The sequence below is a fragment of the Nicotiana tomentosiformis genome, chromosome 11, assembly GCF_000390325.3.
Source record: "Nicotiana tomentosiformis chromosome 11, ASM39032v3, whole genome shotgun sequence".
NCBI classification, from domain to species: Eukaryota; Viridiplantae; Streptophyta; class Magnoliopsida; order Solanales; family Solanaceae; genus Nicotiana; species Nicotiana tomentosiformis.
Window position 1 is genome coordinate 35,912,868 of NC_090822.1, and position 1,842 is coordinate 35,914,709.

The 1,842-nt window shown below is 45.4% G+C and overlaps 1 protein-coding gene across 1 annotated transcript; it reads right to left on the reverse strand.

Annotated features, from left to right (window-relative positions):
• Positions 1–528: 528 nt before the first annotated feature.
• On the reverse strand, positions 529–1,494 carry LOC138901259 (uncharacterized). The gene has a single exon (XM_070189009.1). The coding sequence runs from the start codon at positions 1,492–1,494 to the stop codon at positions 529–531; it is 966 nt and encodes a 321-aa protein (XP_070045110.1).
• Positions 1,495–1,842: the final 348 nt, after the last annotated feature.

Genomic DNA, 1,842 nt, shown 5'->3' on the forward strand with positions numbered 1-1,842 from the left:
TCTTTTAAATGTCGGCAATCTTCGGTCTTGTTACCGTGAGTGCTGTGATACTTACACATCAAATTAGTATCTCTCTAGGTAGGGTCAGACCGTAATGGTCGGGGCCACTTGTTCTCTTTGATGCGCCTTATGGCTGGCACAATGCTGGTAGCGTCCACGTTGAATTTGTGCTCTGATAAGGTGCTTCCCTACTCCTTAGCGACCTGTCGAACCCATTCTTGCTCATCAGACCTCGGCCACTAGGCTCTCGATCGCTTCTCTTCTCGTTTCTTGCGGGGTGATGCCCAGATCCATTTCCCATTCGGTCCATGCTGTAATGTTGATACCAAACTCGGACCGGTCTTGTCTCTTGATCAATGGCTCTCTTAAATCTATCATCGTCCCTGATGGGTAAAAAGATCTAGAAGGGGCCCTGAGTTGGTCGTCCTCGACCCTAATCTTCGACTGATACATGTTGTGGACATCGACCTAGGTTACCGTCGGGTACTCCACCAAATTTTATTTTAGTTATTGATATGCCAAGGAACTTCAGGGGTTGAGCCCTAGAATGAATGCCTGAACGGCCCAATCATCTGCAACTGGTTGTAGCTCTATCTGTTCCATCTGGAATCTTGACACGAACTCCCTGAGCATCTCGTTATTCCTTTGTTTGACCTTGAAAAGATCTGACTTCCTGATCTCGAACTTGATAGCATCGACATGGGCCTTTATGAAAGCATCTGCAAGTATAACAAATGAGTCAATGGATTTTGGGGGCAAGTTGCGATACCATATCATTTCTCCCTTGGACAAAGTCTCCCCAAACGTTTTCAGTAATACCGACTCGATCTCATCATCTTTCAAAATGTTCCCCTTGATTGTGCATGTATAGGAGGTCACATGCTCATTTGGATATGTGGTCCCATTATATTTGGGGAGGTCGGGCATACGAAACCTCTTCGGGATCGGCTTTGGTGCCTCTCTCGGAGGAAAGGGCTTCTGGATAAATATTTTGGAGTCCGGTCCCTTCAATATCGGAGGTGCTCCCAGGATTTGATCGACCCTGGAGTTGTATGTTTCCACCTTCTTGTCATTAGCCTTAATCTTTTTCTCACCTGACTCTACCTGTTTTGTCAACGCTTCGAGAATTTTCATTACCTCGAGATTTACCCCGGGCTCGGCTTCAGTCGGTCTCTCGATAATTTGTTCGTCTTTTCGAGTGCTTTCCCGGGATTGCTCGGGCTCGACCCTGTTGGGGGCATGGCTTTGATTCTGCAACTGTGTTGTTGCCGCTTGTTGAGCCTGCAACATTTTGAAAATCAGTCGTAGGCTCACCCCATCACCTTCGCCTTCGGGCGCTTCTCGAGCCTGCGAGTTAGCATCGATCGGGTCAGCAGCTGGGACACCGTTGGGATCGACAGGAAGCACATCGTTGTTGGGCACCAAATTATTATTTTCGCCGTGATGGCTAGATTCAGTGTCAATGTTCAAGTGAGCAGACTGGGAGTTTGACATTTTTAGGCTGACCTGAAATTAAGATTTCAAAGAACAAGCGTAAAATAGTGTGAGTTATGGAGATTCGTATCAAATCACCACTATTATCCTTAGTCCCACGGTGGACGCCAAGCTGTTTACCTCAAAATTAGGTAACAATTAAATTTGTACGCGGTTTAAAGGATACGTGGTTCAATTCAACAGGAATAGTAAAGAGTAATTGATAAATGAATTAAAGATGAAATAAATGATCAAACCAATCATAATGCTATGACCAGGACTGATTTTGGATTGAATAATGAGCTCGTCCTTGATTGGACCCTCGGCTAAAACCCGGTCGCGAATAAAGAATAGAACAAGTGAATAATC